The following is a 26,794-nucleotide window of genomic DNA, read 5'->3' on the forward strand; positions in this document are numbered from 1 at the left end:
ATACGTTGTAGTAAAATTGTGTGACAGATGATATACTCTGTTCCTTCCGAACCCTCGTTTGCAGCGACTGTTGCTAACTCAACGGCTAGTAGGTATCACTTCTGTAGTGAAGAGTTCAACGTTCATACCATTCGCAACCAAAGCTCACGCTGATGTTGGCTTCGTTCTGTTGTTATCGGAACCATTCTAACATCGGACCGTCGTCCCCACATCCTCGGAACAGGAGGTTACATTGTCGTCAAGGGTTTATATAGGAAGGGAGAGGGCGTTTGAAAAGTTTTATAGCCCATGTCCCTTCACAGGGGCAGGCCACTGAGCAGAGCCCTAACTTCTGAAAACCCAAATCTCACATTTTAGAAGCTAAAAATCACTTTTCATACCATCATGAATAATTTCATATTCAAACGTTTAAATTGAACAATTCCATGTGAATCCGATGTGTAGACTTTCCACTGTAGAATGTCATCTTATTCTCATCAATGATGTCTCATATGATATCATATTCATTAAGTACCACCGCATATGTTCAATTGGTCGGATTACCAGAATATAGTTCATTTCCCACCACCTGATGTTCCCAGAAACTCTGTTAACTAAGGTTTTTGCAAATGTAACATCAGTAGGGTAGAGAGGAAAAGGGGTGGGGGGGGGGGTTGTTATTGGACTGTCATAAACCTACCCCCAGACCAACGTCATGACACCATTAAGGAACAGCTGACATTGAATTCTCTTTATTTTTATTTTGTAAACAGCATAGTTCTTGTTCATTAATATTTAGAAAGCAAGTCAGGGAGGAAATAAAACAGACCACATTCTTTATTGTACAGAATTTCTCAAGTAGAAAGTTCAGATTAACTCGTACAGGTGCAAAGCAGCAAGAGTGACAGTACATTGCAATTCCAAAATTCCTGATAAACTGGTCTAGTTCCACACCTGAGAAATCTTCATAAGGCACCATGGTTAAAGTCTGGACATTGGTCAGAACAAGTCATACAGAGATCCAAGTCAAACATAGACCAACACCCAGACAAACAGTTGTGCATGTTGTTGAAGTCCCTCGCCACTCCAAAAAGGCTATTGTGCACAATATATAGTATACAATCTTTGGCAGTAGTCTGAGACTGTACGGCAATTGTATAGCATTAGCTTGCAATAGAACTACTCGAATGTGCAAGACTCCCTCTCATTGGACGTGATCAATGCCAGCATGAGCTGGAAGGCATGTGGATAAGAATGACAAGAAAAAAAAAAAAACAAGTAAATTAAAGTTTAGACAACTGGAAAAAAGAGAAATAGATCAGTGCAACAAATCCCACCATTATTATTATTTTTTTTTTTAAATACACAAAAAACGTAAATAGAGTGATCGCTTGTAAACTTCAGGCACAGCCAATGCGTTTACTGCACTTCACTGTGCGAAGTACCTGAAGATGTGCCTGCGGCTTGGTTTTACGTACATGTATAAAAATATATATATAAAAAAAACTAATTTGGCCCGCCACCATTCTGCTTACAACAGCAGAGTCAACGAAAATCACCCTGTTTAAAGGTCCAATGAAGAAGTTTCTCAATATCAAATATGTTTTGGGTAACAAGTAAATTGTGATTGTTAATTAAAATGGTCAAAAATAGTATAGGGCAATTGCTCAAGCAAGGATTTTGCTTGGACTGTCTGGGAGTAGTCAGAGCGAGGAGGGGACTGAAAATTAGCGGTTATTGGCAGAAAGGTTTGGAACGCTTTCTTATTGGTCTATTAACTAATTTACTGCATGGTGACGTAGAAGACAAACTCCATACCACCAAAAGAGGCTGAAGTTCAGGCGGTCTTTTCAAACAGCATTTACACTAAAAGGGCATTTTCATTAACGCAATTTCACAGTATTATTCCATCCTCAGTGTGGAAACTAATATAAAAAAGAAAAGAAAAAATCACATTTGACTGCACTTGGCCTTTAAAGGTTCTTCTCTACAATCATTTTTTGTCACATAGAAAAATAACTATTCCCTGTGCTGAGAGCAGAGTATGTATTTTTGTCGCAGCCACTGTTAGAGCTGCCGTTTTGGTTAGAGACGTTGTCGCTGAACCACTTCATTCAAAAGGACGTGTCATGTGGCGGCAATATGGGCTCCAAGGAAGAAATCTGTTAGCGTCAACATACAAAAAGATCCTCAAAAACACACCCGTGAATCATTCGACATGACTAACTAATGGACAGAGTCAGGGCTAGTCAGAGTGGTTGTATGGTAGTTCTATGGTCAGCTTCCATTCTGTTATATGGGGGGTGTTCTTATTCGCTCTTCAGCCTGTCACTCTTCCCGTTACTCTGGTTGGCCAGCTCCCTCAGCTTTCTCCTCTTCAGGTAGCCAGTACGCTGGGCTCGGTTCATCCTTGCCCCAAAGTAAATGACCAGGTTAATGGGCACTAGGACAGTGGTCAGCCAGCCCTGAGGACACACGGACAAAAGGTCAGAGGTTAGTTGGCACTCATTGTGGACAAACACATTCAGGGCATATTCACTATTCAGTGATGCGGAACTGGTCGCTTCTACATGACAAAAATATATAAAATAGGTCAGGTCTACACATCACATTTCTAAAACGGAAAGTTTAGTGACAAACGGAGGAACGACTGAAAAGGGAGGGACTACGTGGGGCGTAACCAGTTAGGGGTCTTTCACACCAAATTGGTTAGATGTGGTTTTTCCAGAACTCTGGTGCGGTTACCCCCTTGGGTATGCGATTCGCTGTAGGTGAGAACACAGTCCGGACTAAACATTGGTTCTTTCCCCCCCACCCCCGAGTTGCACAATTACTATTGATTGTTTTGACGGCAAGCATTTGATGAAATGCATGCAGCGTCATAACTCGAGATCTCCGAAACATTGTGCTTAGCAGAACATTTATGAGCGCATCCGACGCAGATTAGGGGAGACTGGGTCACGTCGCAGTTTTAACGGCTATTGCGCCAGTTTCTCCTGCATGTCGCTGGAAGACCAAAGCGAAAATATGAAGGTTAGGACACAAGTGACACTTGATGATAATCCTACTGTAAACCAATTTTTAACTTGATAACACTTGTCCAATAAACAAATGACCCCCCCCCGTTTGACAAAGTTAAACCCAGCCAGAACAAAATTAAATACAACGTAGCAATTAGTCTAGCTTGGATTTGAACCATAGCGCAAAATTGTGTGAAAACGCCCTTAGGAGATGAAGACCGCCGCAAACAGTGGCAAAACGTTCTGCAACTTATTGGACAAATTCAGGTAAGTCCCTCCAGGTTGTTCCATTTGGCTTACCATTTACTTCCTAGTGAATACACCCCTGGATTTGTCCAACAAGACATTTTTGTTTTCAAAGTTATCAAACAAAACCAGGGAGATGAGCGGTGGAGCCGTACCATGACTGCGTGGGGGAAGTAGCCGTTGGTCTGGTCCTGCAGTCCGATGGTTGTCAGCTCAGCAGCCACATAGCGCTCCGGGGTGGGCTTGTCCAAGGTGGGCTTCCTGATACGGGTCATCTTGGTCGCCACAAAGAAGGGCAGCACGCTCTGGAGGACAGAAGTTGGCTTAAAAATTAAATGTATAAAAAAAACAGCAAATGTAGCCACGTTAAAAAGAGACGAGTGACACAGAGGTAAACAGCCTTGTAGCGTGAGCCACAAAAACAGAGTCATGAAGGTAGGGTTCTGTGCTGAAGAGCAGTCAGGAAGAAACCATACTAGCTGACCTTTGTGGCACTGTCACATGTCACACAAACTAGAAAGGAACTAGTAGCGAACAGGACCGTGTTCAGTACACAAAACATTGCTGAACATCGCAGATAAAATGCCAGAGAAGCAGGTTTGTTTTTTTACATAATACAGCTATCTGAATGGTGGCCAATATTGTGTCCTGCTGAATGTGGCCCAGGTGAACAGGCTAAGTACTCACCTGGACAATGATACCCTTTGCCTTATACTCCTCCTGAAGTCCCCGGGAGAAGAAGTCCACAAAAGCCTAAAAGGAGTGAACAAGAAATACTGACCATTACCACCTACGAGAGAAAGTGTTTCCCTACTGAACTGTGAGACTGGGATAACAAAAAAAATAATTTATTTTTTTAAACACAGCTTTGCCATCATTTCTATATGTAACAAATCCTACTATGGAAAATAGTCCTACTATGGAAAATAGTCCTACTATGGAAAATAGTCCTGCAGTATGAGGATGGGCACCACAGGAGGTTGGTGGCACCTTAATTGGGGAGGACAGGCTTGTGGTAACAGCTGGAGTGGAATAGTATCAAATACGTCAAAACACATTGCTCCCGTGATTGATGCCATTCTATCAGTTCTGGACATTATAAGCAGTCCTCCCCTCAGCAGCCTCCTGTGATGGGCACCAATAACACCATTTTTGTATTGTGCTTTTCTATACAAGTAACAAAGTGCTTCACATCATTAAATAAAATAAATACTAACAAAGGAAAAGAAAAAAAAAGAGGGAGAAGTACCAATTAAAATCTATAGAAAACAGGGTGTTTCCAGGGCGGATTTGCAATAAATGTGCAAGCCTGACCACCTCTGGGAGACCATTCCAAAGTCTAGGGACCCAAATGGAAAATGCCCAGTCACCTTTGTTTTCAACCTAGACTTTGGAACAGTCAGTGCTTTACCAGGGGACCTCAGGCTGTGTTTCGGCTCCTACGGGAGAGAAGTTCTGCAATGTAGGTTGGGGTCTAAACCAAATCTAGCCTTAAACTTCATTTTTATACACACACAAAAACGAAACATGACTGGCAGCCAGTGTAGAGCAGCTAAAAAAAAGAATGTTTTTTTAAGTGTGATATCACATTTCCTGGTGCCAGGTAAAAGCAGTACTGCAACATTGTGAAATAACTGGGTGGAGTGATTTCTGACAGATGGGTACACAAAGATTTACAGTAATCTAGGCGTGAGGAAATAAAAACCATGCATAACTTCCTCCAAAATCAGTCACAGACTTGACTTATATTTTTTAGACGTTAAAAAGCAGGACCGGACCAGTCTAGAGCAACACAAGAGTCACACCCACCTCTCCAGCTGGTCAACAAGGACGTTATGATCAATAGTGTCAAACACAGCACAGAGAGCTGAAAGAACCTAGAAGAGAGCATCTACCGGCAGAGACTGGTCATTATTACAGACTTCCAATAAAGCCGTTTCCGTGCTAGGACGTGAGCGGAAGCCTGGCTTCATACTCAAATTGCTTGAAAAACAACTAACATCTTGGATAAATAAAGGAAGCTAAGAGAGGAGTCTATAATTATTCAGGGAATAGGGGGGGGGGGGTGGACTGGGCATTTTAATTAATTAGAGGTCAGACCAGAGCAGTTTTAAAATCTGTCTGGAAAAGAGCCAGAGGTCAGGGAGCTATTTACAACAGACAGAATGCTGGGGCCAAAAGTAATAACCTCTAGTGGTCTAGTAGTGATCACACCCAAGGGACAGGTCTTCAGTATCAAGGAGGGACTCAAAGGATCTGCGCAAAGGAGCACAAAGGAAGCAGTAGACAGTCAGGGTAGTTGTCACAAGTGCCTCCTGACCAGAAACACTATGGGGCCCAGCTACTTTCAATATAGGATCTTAACTTTTCTGTAAAGACTCAAACATTTTGAAGAGATCAGGGGATGCAGGCATGTCATTGTTGTGTGTGTAAGACACAATAGTCTTCCACAGAATTGGATTGTGGAAGTACTCAGATCAGCGAAGTAGTTCACCCTTGCCTCTTCAACAGCAACAACGTAACTTCTCAAATCCTTAATTAGCTCAGAATACTTGGAAGTTAGCAGGTCTTCCATTTACATTCAGCGTTTCAGAGTTACTTTTTAAAGCACGAGCGTGGCCATTTAACCAGGGTGAGCCACAGGCAGACAATTTTTGGGGGGGGGGGGTTATATCTGGTGGCTAGATAGCTAGTATTAGAGTTTGAGGTCAGGCTAGAGTGGAAGGCAGCCAGCGCATGGGAGAGAGAATCTGTAGAGTTCAAAAAGTACTGGCACTGAAAACCATTTTTTTTTAAAGGAATAACCTAAGGAGGCCCGAGATGAAAACAGGAACTGAATCCATCCTCAAAAGAGCAAGGTGGTGTGTAAAAAATAAAAATAAAATTATTTAAAGCATAAGTTTCAGCTTTGCCTTCATCAGTGCTGTACCATATCTGCTGCCACAGTGTCTGAAGACAGCAGACATGTTACCAAAGCTGTTCCACCAAATCAGAAATCTGAAATCAGTGGTAGGGGACAGAAAGGCATACGCAGACATTGACTAGCAGTTGTGCAGTTAAACGATGCAATGTATACAAAATGTGTGCATTTATGTGTGGAGGTCTAAGACTGGCACTTGCCTTGGAAGAGGAGTACACAGTCAGAAGAGGGACAGGGTACATGCCACTGGCAGAGGAGATGTTGAGGACCACACCTTTGGACCTGAAACCACAAAAACCAAAAGGGAATTAGAAGTTGTTTTTTTCCTGCCATGGAGTGCCAAAAGAGCCTCCTGTCCATCACAAGAGTACAAGCAGCCTAGTGCCACTGTAGACTGCCATACACACACACTAATCATAGTCGCTGTGCGGGTTGCCATGGCAGCAGCTTGCTTACGCATTTAGCACTCCGGTTGCTGCAGTGATGTAGTGATAAAGGGGTTGGTTTGCCCCTCACGGCAACAAATGTGCCCCGCCTTCCCATTGGCGCAGAGAGCCCATGTGATTCGTCAGAGCCAATCGGAAGAGGGTGCACTTTGTGTGAATTGAAAAGCAGCTGGTCAGATCGGGGAACAAAGGGATAGAAAGAAGCAGGGTAGGTAGGAAGGCACCCTCTGTATAACACTGTTGAACTCATGTCCTGAACATTTGAAGCCCATGTCTTCATTTCATGGTCATTCTAAAAAATAAAATAAATGGAGAACATTTAGGCTTTTCTGATGTAAGTTCCAGCGTTCAGACAGCCTTGGTGCCGGTCTGTTCCTTTATGATAAAGGAACAGCAAGCAGTGGGATGACAGCTGAACAGACTGGTACCCAAAATAAAATTCGGTCTACAAAGGATTTGATTTAGTGTTTGTAGTTTTACAGTGCAGCACAGCTTTGTCTTGTGGATGAGCGTGTAAAACCCTTTTTTTTAATGATTTACATCAGAGACAACCTTTTTGACCAGTCAGACACACTTGAACAGACTATCAATAGCATCAAAAATAAATAAAAAGTTATTGTTCATTTATAATGTGGCAATAGCACTTAAAGAAAAACAAACTCACCTCTCCACCATTCTGGGTAGAACTAAACGAGTCATCTGAAACAGGGAAAGAAAGGTTAACTCCTGAACAAACAGTTAGATTACCTGACAAAACAGCATGGTCAGGAAGCACACATGAAATAAGTCAAACAGGACACCATTTTATGTAAATATTCAACTTCAAGACAAATGTCCATTTCGATGGACGCTAACACGACCTATACATCGTTTCATTCTTTAAAAATAAAAATACTGAAGTGGCAAGGGAATGAAGTCACACAGGACCAGCGAGGAAGTTCACATTACCGCTAGATTCCACCCAGCGGCATTATGGGAGATGTATAGCACACCGGTACATTTCAGCCGCGTAGGAGGCAAGGGCGAGCGAGAGAAGGAACGAGAGAAATCGGGGGAAGAAATGGTGGTGCGTGGGTGGTGAACACAGACAGCGTTGGTGTAGTTCACCGTTGCTCTGGGAACCACCGGTAGCACGGCAGCAACGGTGGCGGAGAGGAAAGAGGATGAAGAGGAAGCGTGAAAGATGGGACGCCCATCGACATGCCACCTGCGCCACTGTACGGTTGACACATTGTAACACTGAACTTTGCCGCAGACCGACTAAAGTGCACACAACCTGTGCAATAAAAATAAAATAGATATTCATCTAGTTTTTCAGCTATGTATAGACATGCATAGCTGCCCCGTGGTATAGATTTATACACACACACAACTGCTACAGAAGCAAGACAACTCTTACCTGGCAAACGGAGGTCATGTTGACATTGATCATGTTGGTGATGAACTACAAGAAAAAGAACAAAGATCTTTGACACCTACTCTCCTCTTAACTCCAAATGCAAGTGCTTGCTACACAAAGTACAGCTAGGAACTTTGGCAATGTTAAACAAGCACCCTGTTCAATATTGATATTTTGCCCAATTACTGGTTAAAAATAAATAAAACGATGAGCCGATTGTTCAAAAGAACAATTACTGAATTTCGCTGCCTGTGTAAAACACAGCCTAATTGACACTCAATTGGTTTCGAAGAAGTCTCAAGTAACATGTCCCTCAACTACACAGAATTAACTCCAGAGAAACTCACATTGTCCAGGTCAGGAATATGCAGGAAGTACTCAGGGTAGGGATAGGATATCCCCACATTATTCACTGTAAAATAAAAATAGAAGCCAACGAGGCCATTGTTACTGCAAATAAGAAAATTCTAACTGATGGCGTTACACTTTCGAACCACCAGGAGGCAACAGGACCTCAGAGAGCCAGGCATTCCATTTAAATATAGACTTTTTTTTTTTTTTTAACGGGGCATATAGCCGCACCTTAGAAACTGGAAGAGCAAGCCAAGCAGCACATGAACTTATATGCCCTCAAAGAATTACCTGAATGTGAGTCACACCAAGAATGTGGACAGGCATCACTTTCTGTACGAACACATCCTAATAAAAACGCCTGGGGTAATTAAAATGACAGTAGTAGGCGGCTAATTGTAAATGACGACGCTGCCCCAATAGCATACCACTCATATTGCTTTGGCTTCGTGTCTCCCAGGTAACTCCAGGGTTAGAACTCAAGACTGACTGTGGCATGTGTTGCGGTGTTAAGCAAAACGCTAACATGCATTCCACAACACGTTGTCAGTGTTCTGGAAATGTACTTAAAATAATTGCAACAATGACAGAATTTTACACACTTCTGCACGATTATGGACAAATAAAAGCTAAATGGCAATAGTGTGCAAGCAAGAGTAGTTTCTCAGTGGTGATTATGAGACCGATGACAGTATGGCCTTGGCAGGGGAAGGATGTCATTGTAAATAAGAATGTTAACAGACTTGACTAGTTAAATAATTAGTTTGTGGGTGAAATGTACAAAACATTAGGAACACCTGCTCTTTCCATGACAGACTGACCAGGTGAAAGCCATGATCCCTAATTGATGTCACCTGTTAAATCCACTTCAGTGTAGATAAAGGGGAGGAGACAGGTTAAATAAGGATTTCAAAGCCTTGAGACATGGATTGTGTATGTCTGCCATTCAGAGGGTGAATGTGCATGACAAAATATTGTATTGCCTTTGAACAGGGTATGGTAATAGGTGCCATGCACACTGGTTAGAACTCAGCTTCGTTTTTTCACGCTCAGTTTCCTGTGCGTCAAGAACGGACCACCACCCAACTGTTGGAAGCATTGGAGTCAACATGGGCCAGCATACCTACGGAAAGCTTGAGACACCTTGTAGAGTCCATACCCGGACAAATTGAGGCTGTTCCGAGGGCAAAAGGGAGTCCAACTCAATACTAGGAAGGTGTTCCTAACGTTTTGTACACTCAGTCTAAAGAGAGGATAGTGTAGTGTGGGGACAAGTGGTATACACAGCCACACTGTGACGAAGGCCCGACCAAAGGAACACCTACCCAGGACTCCGATCTCCAGTCCAGCCAGTCCAGCCTCGATCTTGGGGTAGATGTCCGACAGGCCAAAGTCCACGGCGATGGTCTTGGTCTCCACCTTGTACTGCGTCTCTATGGACAAGAGGCAAATAAAGAAGATAATCACTCAGCAGTCACCCCATAAAAACAGATGGTACCCTTTTCAACACCAAAAATTCCATTTAAAAATGAGCAGTAAAAAGACAACTTCTCAAACAGGAGAGGGCGCCGTGTACCCACTAATAAAACCTGAAAACGCCCAACGCTCTCCTTCCATCGATATGCCTGCTGCAATTAGCATGTATAAAAAAACTTTGTCTTATGGGCAACCCGGTAAGTTCCAAGAGGGGAAAAAAAAAAATCCCAGGATGTGCCACTCAGAGGGATACGCAGGCAAGCGTTAACACTGCTGGATAGGGTTGAAATGTCCACAAGAGAGTAGAGAAGTCTAGTGGAGAGATACAAGGCTGGGCTGGAATATCCCCATGAACCGACACACCCTATTCATGAAGCTATATTTAGCTCGTGACATTCTTTTTTTTGTTATCCTCAAAGCATCCAAGACTGTGGGGGGGAAAAGAGTTGGAATTAGTCACAGGGTTTGTTATGGGGACTGGGGCTGCCAGATTAAATAGGTTTGGGTTACCAGGTTCATTGTGAGCCAATTGAAGAAAAAAAGGTGACTAGAGTTACAGAAAAGGGATAGTTTGTTGGCACAGTGATTGGGGATGCCAGATTTGGGGGGGGGTTAAGTTGCCAGGCTGATTGAGCGGGAGGAGTGCCAGCAGTTTGGAACCTTGAGCCCTGCACGTGACAACCCATCAGCCCACTCAATCGTCAGCACGACAGGGGACATTGCACCCAAGGTGAAGGCTTAGGAGACCAGAATCCAGTCGCTTTTACAGTTGTATTATCGGAAGGCCAGAATGTCGAAGATTAGGGTGCCATTTTCCAAAATAAAATGAGCATTCATTCAAACGCAGTGAGGAAACGAGACCACTGACGTACGCAACCAAACAATTTGTCATTTAAAATGAACTCTCCTTTAGTCAGTGTGCCGGTATCCTTTATACATTTAACATACGGCACCTGAGAAACAAAATTGCACAGCACTGAGAAGTTCAGGGTCTTCAGCTCAACTAAATATACAGCCAACTCCACACCCCAAAAGTGAAGATAAGGGCTCCACCCAGCACAACCAGAAGAGGACTGGCCACCCCTCAGAGCCTGGTTCCTCTAAGTTTCTTCCTAGGTTCCGGCCTTTCTTGGGTGTTTTTCCTAGCCGCCGTGCTTCTACACCTGCATTGCTTGTCATTTGGGGTTTTAGGCTGGGTTTCTGTACAGCACTTTGAGATATCAGCTGATGTAAGAAGGTCTTTATAAATACATTTGACTGATGGATGAGTGAAGGGCTAAGGGAATGGGGACAGACATGCGTCAAGGCAGGCCTGCCTATTTGGACATCCTCAACTTCCAGGCTTTCCTGGAGGTGCGTGTGCGCATCCCAGTGTCCTGTAATGACATACACAGGCTAGCCTTTTAGAGAGGGCTGGGGAAGCTTTTTACAGTGGCCATATTTTGTACATCAGCAGACGTAGAGAGTTGGCTGACGAGGCACACACTATACTCCACCAATTAGCATGTCCAACAGACGGAAAGGGTCACACCTTTTGCTTTTAACACCTTTAAGTAGGCAAGTCAGTTAAGGAAAAAAATCTTATTTTCAATGACTGCCTAGGAACAGTGGGTTACCTTCCTTGTTCAGGGGCAGAACCACAGATTTTTACCTTGTCAGCTCGGGGGTTTGAACTTACAACCTTTCGTTTACTAGTCCCATGCGCTAACCACTAGGCTACCTGCTGCCCACTTACCAAGCTGCCTGGCGACATCATCCAGCTTGTCCTGGGAGCGACTGATGAGAATCATGGCGAACCCTTTACGGGCGAGCTGAGAAAGGGGAGCAAGAAAGATGGGATGAGTAGACTGGAACAGTACACCACAATCACTGAAGACTATATTGAAACAGGGAACTCTATGGTTCTTGAAAAAAAAGAAAGAAAAAAAAGAAAGAGACTTACTAGATTCCTATTGAACCATGTCACGGTTACCTCGGCCAACTACGGTCTTGACCGAGCCTTCACTACTGCTCTAAACACATGCATGGCCCATTGACAAGGGTGCTCCAACTCAACATGGAACAGCGTGAGGAGCTGAGTGGTAGCCTTGTTACCACCGCTCTTGTTCTTCCATCCTCGTGGAGATGGGAAATCCCCCAACGTCCCCACAAGGATAGTAAAACAAGAAATTCTTCCGGGTGGGAACATTACCCAGAAGGACAAAGGCTATTTTTAGCTTAGGGGTTAGGTTTAGCGTGAGGGTTACAATTAAGGTCAGGTGTAAGGGAAAATAGGATTGACTGGAAATTTTAGATCCCCACAAGGACAGAGAAAAAAAAAACAAGTGTGGTTGCGTGCAAGAAACCTTTTAAAACAATAGACCTGGAAGAGCCCTCCCTACCATGGCCTGTGCGTCACTAAGCTTTTCCAATGGAGGAAATTAAATAAAGGGGTCATGCAGGAAACTCACCTCCTCCGCATAGACTTTACCGATGCCGTCTGTGGCTCCCGTCACAACTGGAGAAAAAAAAAAAAAAAAAAAAATCAGTACTCATGGTTGCATGTTTCGTACAGTCGTTTTGGACCGATGACTCGACTGAGCATTCAACTCAATACATCGTCAATGAGAGCTGATGTAGATGGTCCAAAGTGCATTACAGTGGCTTGGAAATACAATGCCATTCAAAAAAAGGAGGTAAACAAAATGAGTAGGAAAAACATTGATGTCACCAGATGACGTCAGCTAGCTAAAATTGAGGGGAGGCCACCACATTTTAGCTAACCAATGTTAACATTGCTATCTATTTTTGACTAACTTTGCTAGCTAGTGACATTTCCATCTGTCTAAAGTAGAGTTCACATGCTGCTGGCAAAGTCGTTTCCTACTAAATATATGAATACTTTGGCAATGTCATCGTATTTCCAGGCACTATAGTGGAATTCAGACAGTCATTCTGGACAGAGGCGATCACCACTTTGGTGCCAACGAGGGCAGCTTGAGAACGTTCATAACGGCATAACGCAACAGAGTGACAGACGTGCAACCTATGAATAGGTTCAGTTTAAAAAAAAAAATGCAGCCTGGCTCCAAGTCACTAGATAACAGTGTATAACGCTAACATGTAGTGGGGAATATACAATATATTGGGGGTCCAACATAAAGTAACACACAAGTGTCATGTAATTTCTGTCAAGGCTTTCAAAGAAACCAATTGCAGAGAAGTCTTGTCTTAACCGAAATCATGACACGCCTTCATTTCTGGTCAGACTGCTTCTTTGGGGGATGCAAACAGCAACACAGTACTGTAGCCTTCACGGATGACCGGATAGCAAATAGTAAAAATAAATGACAAAAACCAAATCAGCCGAGACGCACCCAACAACCTTGTTAGTCCATTATCATGTGGTACCGAATAAAAACGTAAGTCTAAATGTGACCATTAAGCTAAAACTACATTTTAAAACAAGGCCTCACAATGCTCTTTTACAGTTGGCTGAAGAGTTCCATTCAAAGTGGTTGCAAGAGACTAGACAGTGGAGGTAAAGGAGGATGGCTAGGAGGTACAAGGAGTCCGGACGGATGTTCCCTGTCATTCTCGGCTCGCTTTGTCAAGACATCGTACAGCTATTTTTAGCCAGCCTTCTGCCCATCACCCCTATTCCATGCCTGAACAATCACAGTCTCACACACCCCTCTTGCTAACACTAACCAAAGCACCCAAATACAGGATTTTTAGGGTGGGTAGCTAAGTGGGCACCAATACGTACTATTCCCCAGCACAAACCATTGTGCACTATGAAATAGCACATAGGAACCAACCCAGGGTTGATGAAAATATTCAGACAGGTAGTAGCCATTCTCTGGCACAAAGCTGGAGGGGGAAACAAGGAGAGGGAGGATGACGAACAAGGAGCACGAGAGAAAGGAGGGGAGGGAGGACAGGGATCCTAGGGGCGGCTAAAAATAGAAACAGAGAGGAAAATAACAAGTGAGTGAAAGGAGGGAGAAGAAAGAGAGTGCAGTCAAAAGTGGAGAGAAGCAGATTGTTTTTTTCCCCCCGCCCATCTTAAGAATGAAACACTCCTTGGCAGAAAAGCCTCAATGGGCAACTGACTGTGGCATCAGGCTGAGACGGTACACTCCCCTGTACAAGGGGCTACATGCAGAGTATGGCCAGGCTAAAGATGACAGTATGCCAACACATCCCTCAAGAGAAATGCCATAGTGAGCTTCTGTACATGAGCAACAGAGGAGCTGTATGCTAGATAGTGGACCACGCAGTTGGTCGTGAGATCTATGCCGGATTAGGAATACACCAGGAGAGTGCATGATGCCTACACAAATTGCACATGTAATTTCATCTGAGTTTTTTTTTAAATGGTCGCACATCATTTTGTGAACGCAACCGCATAGGTTCATTATGACACGGGCAGTGTTGTCAAGACTGGAAGTCCCTGCACTCAAGGACTCCTTGAACTTCCTCCCCCGCCCTGCTTCACCCGAGACTTGACCAAAAGTTCAGAGCACATACACCTAACTCAGCAACACATTCTCTTTCGGGGAACAACGACCATACAGTCCCATGGATTGGTTGGATGAACCAACAAAACCAGATGGACAGAAAAAGAGAACGGAATGGGCTGGGGGGGGTAGGAGAGGTTCTGAATCTGCACCGACTGCATTCCACGGAGATATTAACATGTGGAACAAAGGGTATCGCTTACACTTTCACCACTGCGGGTTCCCATGGTCGCCGGAATATAGTGTGTTCATGTGGGACTAGAAGACGGGAGACTGAGGGATGGGAGAGGTGTATTCACAAGACACAGGGTGAGTGGGAGGGAGGAGGAAGCGCAATTGGTCGCATACCACGCCATCTGCCTACAGGAACAGTGAAGAGGAGAGAGGAGACGATGGGGCAATGGGAATATGAGAATATGAACTGGGTTTTGAACCCTGATTCCACCTCCACAAAAAAATAATAATAATAATGTAAAAGACCATTGCTGATTCAAGTTAGTCAGATGGTTTTGCAGCTCAGTATGAAATGTAGCCGCTTCACGCCTCCCTTCTGCAACTCCTGAAGGGCTACACCACTCCCTCATATCATAGAAGAGAACCATGTGCCCTCAAACTCATTTTGGCAAGGATGAGAGAAGGACAAATAACATTTTTTGGGCAAGTGGATATCGTAATTCATGGTACCCGCACTGTACAGTTGGCACGTCAGGATCATTATTCCCTATGAAGTGCACTACTTTTCAACCAGGGCCCAAAAGTAGTGTACTATATAGGGAATAGGGGGCCAGATCATATGCATCCACAGACTTGACATCCCCATTGTGTTGTGCGCTACATCTACAATGACAACCAATGTTAAGACTTGCATTTACTCATGCCAACCAAAATACTCTGATATGTAACAAACTAAATCAAATAGATTCAACTCAAATCTGTTAAAGATCCTGGAATATATATATATATATATTTTTTTTTTTTTCAATAAATATTAAACACACCACCCAGTCAGTCAACTTTTCCACACATTAGATCCAGAAAGGAACATTGTGTCCCAAATTTCCCCATTGTTAAATTCACACAGAGCAGGATTTTAAAATTACCCTCACGTGAGTGGAGCTACGCGAGCAGGAACACAAGTGACACCACAGCGACTGACGTGCCTAACACGTCAGTCGCTGGGGGGGTCTTTGTCCATGGGCACCTTTTTACTGTTGAATTTGTTTTATTCCAATTCTAAAAGTTGACAGTTATTTTCCTTTTTTATATGAACTCAAGCAACTTAAAATTAGGCACTAATCTATGGATTTCACATGACTGGGGCAGGGCTGCAGACCACTTGGGAGCCAGGCACAGCCAATCAGAATTGTAATTTATACCCACAAAGGGGCTTTATTACAGACAGAAATAGTTCTCAGCACCCCCTGGTTACACTTGGTCTGTAGTGGAGGCCGGTTGGACATGCTGCCAAATTCTTTACAAACAAGGTTGAAGGCAACTTATGGTAGAGAACTAACCATTAAATCCTCTGGCAACAGTTCTGGTGGACATTCCTGCAGTCAGCATACCAATTGCACACGGACAAAATTACACATTTTAGAGTGGCCTTTTATTTTCCCCAGCACAAGGTAATGACCATGCTTTTTTTCAGCTCATTAAAAACATGGAACCAACACTTTACATGTTGCGTTAATATTGTGTTCAGTGTAGAATGTCTCAGAGGCTCCGATGTGTCACTCCCATCTCCTCTATATATTTACGACAATAACACATTTTCAATGCCATTTTGGTTAAGTTATCCCCTGGTGGGGGGCTTAAATTGCACTCGGCACTACACATCACGTAGCTGTTGCATATCGACGTTCCCACCTCAAAGGCACAGTGGAGCTGCCCCTGCCGGTCACATGCTCAATATTCATATTGAGGGCTAAAAAAAGGAGCACGAGTTAAAAATAGCAGCGAGGAGCCGAGCGCAGCCTCGTCTGGTTCTCGCCTGCCTGCCGCAGCACCTGAATACCAACAAGGAAGGAATGGACAGGGGAGGGGGGGACACACCCGTTATGGCTAAAAACGGGATCTACTCTGCAATGCATCCCAAAAGAAAGTACAGAACGGCATTGGAGCAATCATGCTTATTTCAGCATCCTATTGCAGCACCGTTCATGGCTGTATATAATATAGCGCTGCAGCTCCAGAAAAACTGCGCAAATTAAAATGGGTGCCAAACTAAAAGTGAATCTCAATCCCTCACTAAAGCCCCCGATTAACATTCGTGGAGAGGATGCGGTCCTCGTGTTGCCCCTCTCCTTTAATCAGGAGCGTTTAAGTCATTTTGTCGTACCCTGGTCCCTCCTATCAACGAGCCAGCCCTCCCCTGTCAGAGAAAGGTGTGGTAGGGAGGCGGGCTGCAGTAGAAAACCCAACGCGACCACCATCCCTGCCTTTACCCACCTCAAACAAGTTGCTTTAAGTAGACAGAAAAAGCAGCAAGTCACGTGGGCGAAAAGTCGACAGCTACTGCTTTATGAGCCGACAGCATAAATAAATCTACTTCGAACCGCCCACGACCAAATATAGTCTATATTTGAGTACAGTGTGTAAAAATTGCCTCCCAGTCACATGCTTGTTATCTTTCTTCATATCACCGTGAGAAGTTGCGATAACTTATGTAGAGGACTGCTAATTCTTATGTAGGTGACATTACACTACTATAGCTGGGACAACGTATTTTCATAGTAAAACAGGTTGGGCCCCATACAGGCCACAACTCCCCTGAAGATAGGGACGCACACACATTACACACGGACTCTTGAGGACAGGACAGGGACGCATACGCTCTTACACACTGACCCCAGAAGACAGGGACGACGCACATACAGTACACACATAACTGCCGAGGACACACAGATAAGACATACACCCACACATTGGGAGGAAGAGACACAGCCTTGACTTGCAGACACAAGCACACACAAACTCCTTCCTAGCCGAACATTGTGTGACTGAGAACAGCCCGACGAGACCCGGAGGAACCACGGACGGCTCAACAGGACCAATCCAAGAAGACAACACCTCAACTGTGGCCAACCAAAAGACTGTGACTTCCAGACTCAACCTACTTTCTGTACTGTACATAACATGCTTGCAATCTGTTATCGGGGCTTCTTTCTGCTGGTTCCTTGTGAGCCAAATGAATGAGCCCGTATTTACGTGTACCAGATATTCTCACTCTGAATAAACTGTCGCTTGTCGTACAAATTTTACCACCTTGTCTGAATCGATCCTTAACCGGCTCACCCTTCTACATATCCTTTTATCAACACTTACTATAAAACATAAATAAATTATAATTCCTTCCATCTCAATGGGCAATAAACTGCCGCAGATATGAATTTGATGACCAGAACAGGCTTTCCTTTACAACAGTGCAACTATGAATCACAGTTGCGGTCAGTGCATTTTAGGATGCGCGATAGGACGATTATTTTTTTCATGAGCATGGCCTCATGTCCATTACAGCATGTTGGATGACTGTCATTCATATTCCAGTCACCCAGTTCAATCTAACATCGATAGGTTTAGGCTACTATATGATAATCAAAATGTTACCTATACCTATCATAACGTTGCGATAACCTAGCCTATTAATGAAAGTTTACAACGTAGGTGCACACAGCAAAACCGCTACACAGCCTACATCGTTGTCACCATATTAGATAGTAACATCAAAGTCAACATAGCTTGTAGAACTAAAGCGTTAGTAAACACGCTACAATCATGCAGTTACTAGCACGACCAGGTGGCGACAAATTAATACAACCAAAAGCTTACCTTGACTTGGAAGAGTTCCAGTATTGTGTTGGATAGTCAGTCAGCTAGCTAACATAGCATCCCTCTGTTTGAGCCACTAAACTAGCCAGTTGCATTTATTTTCTAGCTAAGTGAAACTGAAAAAAAATAAAAGAAACTTGCATCTATTTAAGAAATCTATTTGTTGAAACTGTTGAACTATTGTCTTTGAGTCAACTACTCATCACATTTTATGCAATGCTAGCTAGCTGTATCTTACTCTTTCAGTAGTAGATTAATTCACTGATCCTTTGATTGGGTGGAGGACATGTCAGGTCATGCTGCAAAAGCTCTGAACTTCCGGAGGACATCCCCCATCCTGTCATAATTACTGTGTAAGTCTACGGAAGGGGGTGAGGCGCAAGAGCCTCCTACGTTTTGTATTTTAGTCAATGTACCCAGAGGACGGATGCTAGCTGTCCTCCGGCTACACCATGGTGCTACCCTACAGAGTGCTGTTGAGGCTACTGTAGACCATTGCAAAACAGTGTGCTTAATCAATTTGGTCATATGTTAGCCTTCAGATAAAACCATTCTAAATATATATTCACTTCTTCAATGAGTTTCCATTTATGAAATTCACTGAGGATGGTCCTCCCCTGAGGAGCCTCCATGATGAATCCCAGTCATCTGCAACAGTTGTCCATTGCAATGTCACATTACCTCCTGTGGTACCTGCCAATCATACAAATCTAATTTTATTGGTCACATACACATATTTAGCATATGTTATTGCGGGTGTAGCAAAATGCTTGCGTTCATAGCTCCAACAGTGCAGTAACAACTGTAGAGCACTACAATTGTAAATAACTACGGCGGCACATTGCATGAAAGTCTAGACTTGAAATTGTAGTTGTCTAGATTCAGATGAACGTATAGTAATGTTACCTAACCTTAACTGCAAGACAAACTAAAACTTTTAAAAAAGTCTATACTTAGCAGGTTTTTCTGCAGAGGGGTACCAAAGTGCACGAGAGATTTCAAACGCCTCAACAGGAGACAGCAGGAAAACCCAGTAGGACAGCGTTATGCTGCTCAGACAGAGTCCGAGAGATCAGAGCCCATGTAGTGCCATTTGGGACACAACCCTTGCTTCAGTTGAACCCTAACCCAATTCCCATCTTACATACTCTTCCAATAAGGTCATGGTTATCCTACATAGTGGAGACAATACTTCGTCGACATTGTGTAAATCTCTGCAGTTAGCACTTTTGCCAAGGAGGTAATCAATAACCCAAACTCAACTGTAGAGCTTCACAACATCAATGCAGGTCTTTAAAGCTTTCCGTCAACGCTGAGCAAATCTACACAAGTTTCTCAGACAACCAAGACATCATAGGAAGTCTTTGCAAGAGGAGAATTGGGTTAGGGTTCAGAGTTACTGCCTAGGGATGTACCGATTACAAAACCCAAGAACTCAACTGAAAGAGCCTGGGCTTTAAGGAAGTTAATTTGTGATGCAATACAATAACAGGTGTTATCACATGGACTCTGGTTCTGGGCATGTTGCGCTACCGAAATCAACAAAAACCTTGTGCAGTTCTATGCAATTTGTAAGTCGCTCTGGATAAGAGCGTCTGCTAAATTACTTAAATGTAAATGTAAATGTATGCAGTGAATAGTATTCAATTCACCGCATTACAACTATACTGCTAAGGTGGGCTCTCCTAACTTGGTGAAATGTACTAAATGCACCTGTGCCCTTAAGCACTAACACCACCCATTACTAAAATAAAAAAAAGGTGGAATTTATTTGAGCCTAATTTAACTAGGCAAGTCAGTTAACAAATTCTTATTTTCAATGACGGCCTAGGAAGTGTGTTAACTGCCTTGTACAAATCTGTCGTTCTGCCCCTGAACCTTGTCAGCTCGGCGATTCGATTTTGCAACCTTCCAGTTACTAGTCCAACGCTCTAACCACTAGGCTACCTGCCGGGAAAAAACCTGGCATTAAACAAAAGTAATTTGAAAACAGCAGGTTTACACCAGTCTCATTCATACACGTGCCGACTGGTCTGAACAAGTGGACTGGAATAGCAGTATTTGTTTGATTTTTGAGACTAGGTGCAAACGTGGGCTATTTAAAAATATATATTTTTTAAGAAATCGATGGAATTTCCTTTTCTAACAAATAAAGTGACACGAGTCGTGACAGCGGAGCGAGAAGTGGGGGGCTAGCAGAGGGCAAGAAATTAATGAGAAATTGATAGGCAGAGGGATAGAACAAGAGATGAGAAAGGCTGGCTAGGGAAGGAGTGACGGGCGCTTGAAATTAAGCGCTACAGCTTTCTCTACCCAGCAGCCCCGGCTGCAGCACGTGTCACAGCGCGTGTTCGTCACATGAAACGCAACGCTGCTCTCCCTCCCGTCTCCAACCATCCACCCCTCCCATTTATAACACTAGGGGGAAGCACATTCACAAGCATAGATGGATGGAGCTGCTGACCCTTCCTCAGTGACCGGCACATTTCATCCATATACAGTACCAGCCAAAAGTTGAAACCTACTCAATAAGGGGTTTTATTTTTTTTACATTGTAGAATAGATGGGCACATCGAAACATATGGAAAAAGTGTAAGACAAATAAAAATATATATTTTATATTCTTCGAAAGTAGCCATCCTTTGCCTTGACGACAGCTTTGCACCCTTGAATTTTTCCTTAACGCATTTCAGCCAATCAGTAGTGTTGTGACAAGGTAGGGGTGGTATACAGAAGATACACACACCTATTTGGTTAAAGACCAAGTCCATATTATGGCAAGAACAGCTCAAATAAGCAAAGAGAAACAGTCCATCAAGACATTAAAGTTAATCAATCCGGAAAATTAAAGAACGTTTCTTCAAGTGCAGGCCAAAAATAATCAAGCGCTTTGATGAAACTGGCTCTCATGAGGGCCGCCATAGGAAAGGAACACGCACAGTTAGCTCTGCTGCAGGAGGATAAGTTCATTAGTTACCAGCCTCAGAAATTTCAGGCCAAATAAATGCTTTACAGAGTTCAACAGACAAACTGTTAAGAGGCATGAATCAGGCCTTCATTTATTTTTTTTTAAACCTTTATTTAACGAGGCAAGTCAGTTAAGGACAAATTCTTATTTACAATGACGGCCTAGGAACAGAGGGTTAACTGTCATGTTCAGGGGCAGAAAGACAGATTTTTACCTTGTCAGCTCGGGGATTTGATCTTGCAACCTTTTGTCTACTAGTCCAACACTAACCACTAGTGTGCCGCCCCCAAATGGTCAAATTTCTGTAAAGAACCCACTACGACAAGACACCAAGAAGGAGACTTGCTTGGGCCAAGAAATGCGAGCAATGGACATAAGACTGGTGGAAATGCGTCCTTTGGTCTGAGTAGTCTAAATTTGAGATTTTTGGTTTCAACTGCCATGGCTGTGTGAGACGCAGAGTGGGTGAACAGATGATCTCCGCATGTGTGGTTCCCACCGTGAAGCCTAGTGCTTTGCTGGTGACATGGTCTGTGATTTATTTAGAACTCAAGACACTTAACCAGCATGGCTACCACAACATTCTGCAGCGATATGCCATCCAATCTGGTTTACGCCTAGTGGGACTAAAAAACAATGACCCAACAACTCCAGGCTGTTTAAGGGCTATTTGACCAAGAAAGAGAGTGATTGAGTGCTTTATCAGATGACCTGGCCTCCATAATCCCCCGACCTCAACCCAATTGACATTGTGTGGGATGAGTTGGACTGCAGCGTAAAGACAAAGCAGCCAACAAGTGCTCAGCATATGTGGGAACGCCTTCAAGACTGTTGGAAAAGCATTCCAGGTGAAGCTGGTTGAGAGTATGCCAAGACTGTGTAAAGCGGTCCAAGGCAGAGGGTTTAACACTGTTTAACACTTTTTTTTTAGTTACTACATGATTCCATGCGTTATTTCATAGTTGATATCTCCGCTATTATTCTACAATTTAGAGACGAAAAACCCTTGAATGAGTAGGTGTCCAAACTTTTGACTGGATGTGCATGTTCCTTACAATGAATAAAACACAGCACCTATTCATGACAAGTACACCAACTGAAAACCTTTTGACATGACACTTTCCAACAACTTTCCATTTATCAAAAGACAAATTTCCGCACAGCCTTAGGCTGTTGCCATGACAGTCATAACCAAAGTAAAAAGGGTCCTTTACATTCCGGAATAACTGACCAGTCTTCCATGTCACTCCTGAATGGCTACACCCATCCCTTATAATATAATATATAATAATAAATGCCATTTAGCAGACGCTTTTATCCAAAGCGACTTACAGTCATGTGTGCATACATTCTACGTATGGGTGGTCCCGGGAATCGAACCCACTACCCTGGCGTTACAAGCGCCATGCTCTACCAACTGAGCTACAGAAGGACCATAGTTGAGATGTAAAGAAGTTAATATGTAACCATTCCAATCACTGAATAAACTAATTCAGCGATAAGGGATAAGAAAAAAGGGATAAGACGAGCTAGAGGTTGTGTGACAAGTTGCATGTCAAATGCCCTGTGGGAAGTCTCTGCCCCTCAACGGCTGAAACACAGCTCAGAGAACCTAGTGGGCCTAACGTTGAATCCAATGTAAATGACCTTTTCAGGAGCCACATTCTAAGAATAACCTTTCAAAGTCTCCTACACCGTAGCATCATCCGTTCGGTAAGACTTAGAGGCAAAACCCCCCTCCCCCTAAAATCTTACTCCTTGGTTTGATCCATGCCTCACACATGCAATGTATATCATCTGCAACACACTGGTAACCTAATGCAAGATGTGCTGCTATGTGAACTAATGAAGAGGTGGGGAGAATTTCTACAAGACAGACCGGTCAAGTCTAGAAATAACTTCTTTACATCTCAAATACATTTTAAAAAGTAGGGATCGCTGAGCTCTGAAAAGTATATTCATCCTACAGAATATCTTGGTCATTTCTAAAACACCCTCAACTATTCATTTTTCCCCAAACCACAATGTCACATTTTTGGATATAAATCTGTTACTTATATATGCGTAGATCACTTGAATTTCATAACCATTGGAGGACACTGCATACCACATAAGATGTTATCGTTAAGCAAGAGCTTTAGTCTTTTACAGACAATGGATAAGGCAGGAGAACAAGAGGGGATGCCCCCTTGAGTCAGGCGGGGTGTATGACTTCAAACCTACCCTCAGGGGTCCCCTCCACTCAGGGAACACAACAGCATCGCTGGAGCATCCAAAGGAACGCCAGTGAAATTCTTGCATAGCCCGTAAATCAAGTATGTGCACAAGAGATGTAGCCAATGTACTGGCAGGCTACAGCACGACACATATGAAGGTTGAAAAAGGGGGCATAAAACAGAATGGAGATTTGAGAACGTCTCCTTTCTTTAATGAATTTCTTCACTGGTAACCTTTTAGTAATACTCTCGGGCCTGTATCCCAGAACCAGATTAAGCCTAGTCCTGGACGACAAGTGTGCAATTGAAATATCGTGTTTTTGTAAATGTACTTTTAAGCCAGCTGTATGCATATTGCAAGACATGGCATATCCAAAATGTGACGGTCCCGTTCTGTGAGCTTGTGTGGCCTACCACGTCGCAACTGAGCCGTTGTTGCTCTGTGGCCTACCACTTCACGGCTGAGCTGTTACTGCTCCTAGACGTTTCCACTTCACAATAACAGCCCTTACAGTTTGAACGGGGTAGCAGGGCAGAAATGTGACAAACTGACTTGTTGGAAAGGTGGCATCCTAAGACAGTGCTATGTTTAAAGTCACTGAGCTCTTCAGTAAGGCTATTCTACTGCCAATGTTTGTCTATGGAGATTGCATGGCTGTGTGCTCAATTTTATACACCTGTCAGAAGAGGGTGAGGCTGAAATAGCCAAATCCACTCACAATTAACCTAAATGTGAAGACAATTTACAAAAGTGTATGCATACACCTTTTTAGTCCAGGACTTATGTCCGAGAAACCTGGTCCAAGATCTGTTGGTGTGATTTAAACAATGACCATATGAGTTGGCAAGAGAGCACAAACAGATGTGGGATCAGGCTATAAGAGAAGAGGCTGTAAAGTGACTTGAGAGTGAGCGAGCATGCATGCGTGGTAAACCTGGCTGCCAGACCTGTGCTTCAGGATCAGGAACCAGTTTCTCCATGCTCTGGGGCATTGTCACCTCCAACCGCTGTGCATACTCTAGGGACTGGCATTCGAAATTAATGTGAGTAGAGACAAGTCAGACTGGTACTCCTATGACTGTTGGTTTCAGGGTGAGGCATGCATATTTCACAAGAACAAAAAATACCAAGGTAGCACTTTAAACAAAAATGGCACCCCCACAAAAACATGAAATAAATCCAATTATCAGTCAGACATTATGAATTATAACATTAGCATATAGTGATGTGGGCTAGCAGCATGCCGAACCTCAGAATGTGCAACAATAAATTCGGAGATGGGCTGCAAGGGTTATATAAATGGTTACATTCAAGCGACCAGTCAACGTGAGCGCCAAGACGTGATTTTGGTAACGTGTCGCAATCTATGACAAGGCAATGACCGATCACATAGCTAGAGCGTCGATGTACACTGGTACCCCGACGCATATAAACCAAGAGAACATCGAACTATGCCATTACGCATTCAATAAGCATTCCACCAATGCGACACATGTTGGAATCCTTCATCTAACGCACATGACATTCATTTTAAACCAAATAAACAAAGCCATCAAACCCCAGAAACAACTCCAGACAAACGTGCGTCGCGATGCAGAGATAAAAGCGTAGCTTTAAAAACAATACACTCATCATTTTGGATAAGAGAACGTAGAGGATGGTATGGGGGGCGCTCCGCAAATTGCGCAGCAAGACGAGAACGAGCTTTTTTGCTCTAGACGCAGCAGTATTCTCGAAAGACAAGACTGGATAACTGGGTCAAGATAGGCCAAGGCTATTTCAACGAGATTAGGCTCCACATTATGCAAAGGCACGAAACTAAAATGTCTTAACAGCGAATATACTCTTATTTGACCAGGACAGCGACAGAAGCCCCTAGTTTGAACAAAAAAAAAAACAGGATACGAGTTAGACCAAATACAGCTGGCTGCTTAGAATGTGGTAAACTCAAAATCAATTTCAAGCTAATCATATAAGAATATCGAAAAATTAAGATCAATCCATTTGATAGCCCATTTTAGGTAGCCTATTAATTGCGTAAACAAATAACATATGGCAACAATGCACGCATGACCAAAATATAGCCTGGGGTATATTATAAACTGTTGAATAACCTATGAAAACGTTAAATAACCTATGAAAACGTTAACATCACAGAGAGTAATCTATATTTGGGGTAAATCGAAATAGGTCACGTCTTAATTGGGCATATATATATATATATCAGGTGGATGGGCTAATTTCGTTCACTGTGCCACTGGATTAATTCTCACCCACATATTACCTATCTCTAAATGAGCGCACAACCTGCGGAATTTGGTGTGTGGTTTATCTGTACTGGACATCTTCATCCTTTCGAATGGACGGCGAAAAACAATGCTGGTTCGGGGTCTGGAACTTCGGTTGCTGAAGTGCAGCTGTTGCACACTGCCAATAAACGTGATCTTGTTAACCTGTTAAGGCGTTTACCCGATAGTCCTGATACGCAACTTAACTTTCTAAAGTCGGTGATACGTCAAATATGATGAGAATGCAGTATTTTCGTTGATGTATAATAAAGTTGGAGTAAATAGCCTAATTTTTAAATGTTCTTGTCGAGCTCAAGCCTTGGTGACTTTTTGTCGTAAGGAATCCATGTGACCAACTCACCTGCCCATTTGCCCAGTTTCGGCGAGAGCAACTGGCCATTTCCCCAGACCCAAATCCGAAAACCTTGGAGGAGTCGGTAGAGCACCCACAAAGACAGTGAGACCACGGTGAATGCGCCGACCCAGAAGAGTGGCGTCTCGGCCACAGGAAGCATGTCCTCCACGTTCAACGAATACATGACAGCTGTTTTTCAGTGACTCTGTGGAGACCTCAAATTTAGGCAATGTGCTCTAATTTCAAGACAATGTGCGAATCCCTTTATAAGGAGGTTGTAGCATCACACTCCCACAACACTAGTCTATCCTGATTTAAACACACACCCACCACCTACTCTATAGCCTGCCTGCAAACCCACCTCTGCTCGTGATTGGTTACAACAGCTGTCTAACAATAGAAACGTCCCACCCTTTGGTGAATTTACATGCCAATCCCCAAGACTCCATTCCCATTCATGCATTGGGCGCATTCGTTTTCCATGTCCCGGTGCTCCGGGTAAACGGAGTATGTACATTATAGACGATTCCACTGGTCTCCATTCCCCTGAGGCACAGGGCCATGCAAAACAAACGTGCCCAGTGTTCTTTATGAAGCAGGGTGGCTCAAATGTGGTCCAGGAGCGATTGGGCGTACAATACGGAAACTTCTCTTCCGAGCCTTTCATTGGTTCCTGTTGTAACAGGTTTTTCAGGTTTAGTCAGGATTATGAAACCCTCCAAACCCACGTGTTCCAAAAAAAAACTGCCCACACCACTTTATGAATGGAAGGATGCTCCGATTGGTGGAACAATAATCT

At 43.4% G+C, this 26,794-nt stretch overlaps 1 protein-coding gene across 1 annotated transcript; it reads right to left on the reverse strand.

The window, feature by feature from the left end:
• Nucleotides 1-798: 798 nt before the first annotated feature.
• On the reverse strand, nucleotides 799-26,308 carry hsd17b12a (hydroxysteroid (17-beta) dehydrogenase 12a). Its single transcript, XM_035790581.2, has 11 exons — nucleotides 26,002-26,308; nucleotides 12,288-12,334; nucleotides 11,573-11,648; nucleotides 9,687-9,794; nucleotides 8,358-8,422; nucleotides 8,011-8,055; nucleotides 7,276-7,310; nucleotides 6,366-6,447; nucleotides 3,933-3,998; nucleotides 3,401-3,550; nucleotides 799-2,444 (listed from the first exon to the last, which is right to left on the reverse strand). The coding sequence occupies exons 1-11, from the start codon at nucleotides 26,177-26,179 to the stop codon at nucleotides 2,289-2,291; spliced, it is 1,008 nt and encodes a 335-aa protein (XP_035646474.1). The 5' UTR covers nucleotides 26,180-26,308; the 3' UTR covers nucleotides 799-2,288.
• Between the last annotated feature and the right edge of the window lie 486 nt (nucleotides 26,309-26,794).

This window comes from Oncorhynchus keta, chromosome 17 (assembly GCF_023373465.1).
Source record: "Oncorhynchus keta strain PuntledgeMale-10-30-2019 chromosome 17, Oket_V2, whole genome shotgun sequence".
Classification (NCBI taxonomy): Eukaryota; Metazoa; Chordata; class Actinopteri; order Salmoniformes; family Salmonidae; genus Oncorhynchus; species Oncorhynchus keta.